At 31.1% G+C, this 1,931-nt stretch overlaps 1 protein-coding gene across 1 annotated transcript; it reads right to left on the bottom strand.

Annotated features, from left to right (window-relative positions):
- Positions 1 to 528: 528 nt before the first annotated feature.
- On the bottom strand, positions 529 to 1,518 carry LOC106417601 (signal peptidase complex-like protein DTM1). Its single transcript, XM_013858381.2, has 2 exons — positions 1,126 to 1,518; positions 529 to 712 (listed from the first exon to the last, which is right to left on the bottom strand). The coding sequence occupies exons 1-2, from the start codon at positions 1,365 to 1,367 to the stop codon at positions 625 to 627; spliced, it is 330 nt and encodes a 109-aa protein (XP_013713835.1). The 5' UTR covers positions 1,368 to 1,518; the 3' UTR covers positions 529 to 624.
- Between the last annotated feature and the right edge of the window lie 413 nt (positions 1,519 to 1,931).

Genomic DNA, 1,931 nt, shown 5'->3' with positions numbered 1-1,931 from the left:
TACCACTTTAAATTTGAATAATATAGTTACATTTTGACATCCAAAACTAATGGGATGCGTCGTCTACGATTTTGTAGAGGAAAAAATTGGAATATATAAAAGTTCTCCTTTTAAGAAAAAACTAAATCAACATTAAAATTATCGAAAACGTATTGTTCTTGTATTACAGTTTAATTAACGAAATATTATGTGACAAAGTAAAAAAGCATGAAATATTTACACGCTAGTATTTTTGCTATTTTATTATGCCAATATTGGAATTCAAATTCATAATACATGACGAGTATTAACAAAAATAAATGTATATCTATTCTCTTGCGTCAGTCAATTTTATTTTTTATCTGACTAAAAGTATTTCTGACAAACAAAACTTAAAAGTATCATAGTTTACCGTTAATTAATTTTTGCCTCACATTTTTCAGTAAAACTTGAGCAATATCTACATTTTACAATTTTGTATTATCTTTAACAGCCAATATGGAATGGTGGATCTCTTTTTTTTTTTTTGGTTTTAGTAGGTCTGACAAATCATTCAGAATTCAAAATAATTTTTATTTAAAGGAACACCGCTAACATAATATGCTAATCAACACAGAACATACAGAAAGATGGAACAAAATGGCTTCATTTCGTCACGAACATCCACCACCTATACACAGCATATCCGTACGCCGTTACGTATACAACCATCCGCATAGGGTACACACTAAACCTGCTTAAAATTTACAGAATATCTTATATAACAAATTAGTCTAAAAACTATATAGCACATGAATAGATGAACTTAATAATTGCAGAATTCAAATATTAACTGCTCATAGACCTAATTCGTAGTACACACATTACAAATGGAATCTAAGATAGTATGTTATTGGTATATGTTTACACAGATTTATCCTTTTGGGGGCAGGGGTTGAGCATTAACATAAACAGAAACTTGGATCTAGAAAATATATCTTTTTGTCAACAATATCCATTAGACGGATTTGAATTTGGATGGTATACACAAACAACACAAACACAACCTTCTTTGGTTATCTGGATCGAACAACTTTAACATGTATACGCAACAACTAGTCTGAATATTCTTTAAATAAAAAGAATTCTAATAAGATTATAAGTAACCTTGAAGATTGTGATTTGCGGGAGAGAGCGGCGGCTCTTTCCTCGGCCGTAACAGGGTAGGTCCAGCGGGAGAAACTCCGATCAAAGAAGTCCCAGTCAGGTAAGACTATGCCAGCGATCAGAGAAACACCGATCGCATAAGTAATAACCGTCTTCTTTAAAGACTGTGTCCATAACCATACCAACACCATCACCAATGCAAGACCTACCATTGACGATCTCAAAGCTGCCTCGTTTGTCATATTAAAGAAAACTTAGAAGAAAATTATCTTAGTATAGGTTTAGAAGTGTTATTACTTATTTTAAAAAGGGATTAGCAGAAGGTTCTTTATTAGAAGGGAACGAAAAGGAGTTTCGTTTATCTGTTTATGTGTTAATATATATTAAATGTATTTTATGTCGATATATATCGGGAAAATGCGTGGCAATCAATTCAATTTAATGCAGCCATAAATGTTGAAATTTCCCAACTGTATTTTTAGATCCAATTTGTGTTGAGAATCTATTTGATCGTTTTCTACCGTATCACTGGAAAAAGAAAAGTCTGTGTATAATGAAGTATAAGAATCATTGAACGTTAAATAATGAGCATATATACAAGCGTAAGATTACATATAAACAGTGCCGTGGGAAGGTTTAAAGAGGGCTAAGGAAATGTTGTTCTTTTCTGAGGAAATTTTTACTATTTAAAATGGGGTTTCATGATTTTTTGTGTATGTTTACAAATAACTGAATGATAGATATTGTTAATATGTTTATAATTAAAGTCTAAAATAGCATAAACTGGAATGTGTATCAACAGTCAA

The sequence above is a fragment of the Brassica napus genome, chromosome C5 (genome assembly GCF_020379485.1).
Source record: "Brassica napus cultivar Da-Ae chromosome C5, Da-Ae, whole genome shotgun sequence".
Taxonomy (NCBI): Eukaryota; Viridiplantae; Streptophyta; class Magnoliopsida; order Brassicales; family Brassicaceae; genus Brassica; species Brassica napus.
The sequence above is the reverse complement of the archived record's forward strand: the minus strand, read 5'-3'. Positions and strand labels throughout refer to the sequence as shown.

Bases quoted from the DNA above. Each gene is read 5' to 3' on its own strand.
- LOC106417601 (XM_013858381.2), bottom strand. From the start codon at position 1,367: ATGACAAACGAGGCAGCTTTGAGATCGTCAATGGTAGGTCTTGCATTG. The intron at 713-1,125 runs GTTACTTATAAT...AATTTTAAGCAG, and splicing joins CGCAAATCACAATCTTCAAG to GTTTAGTGTGTACCCTATGC.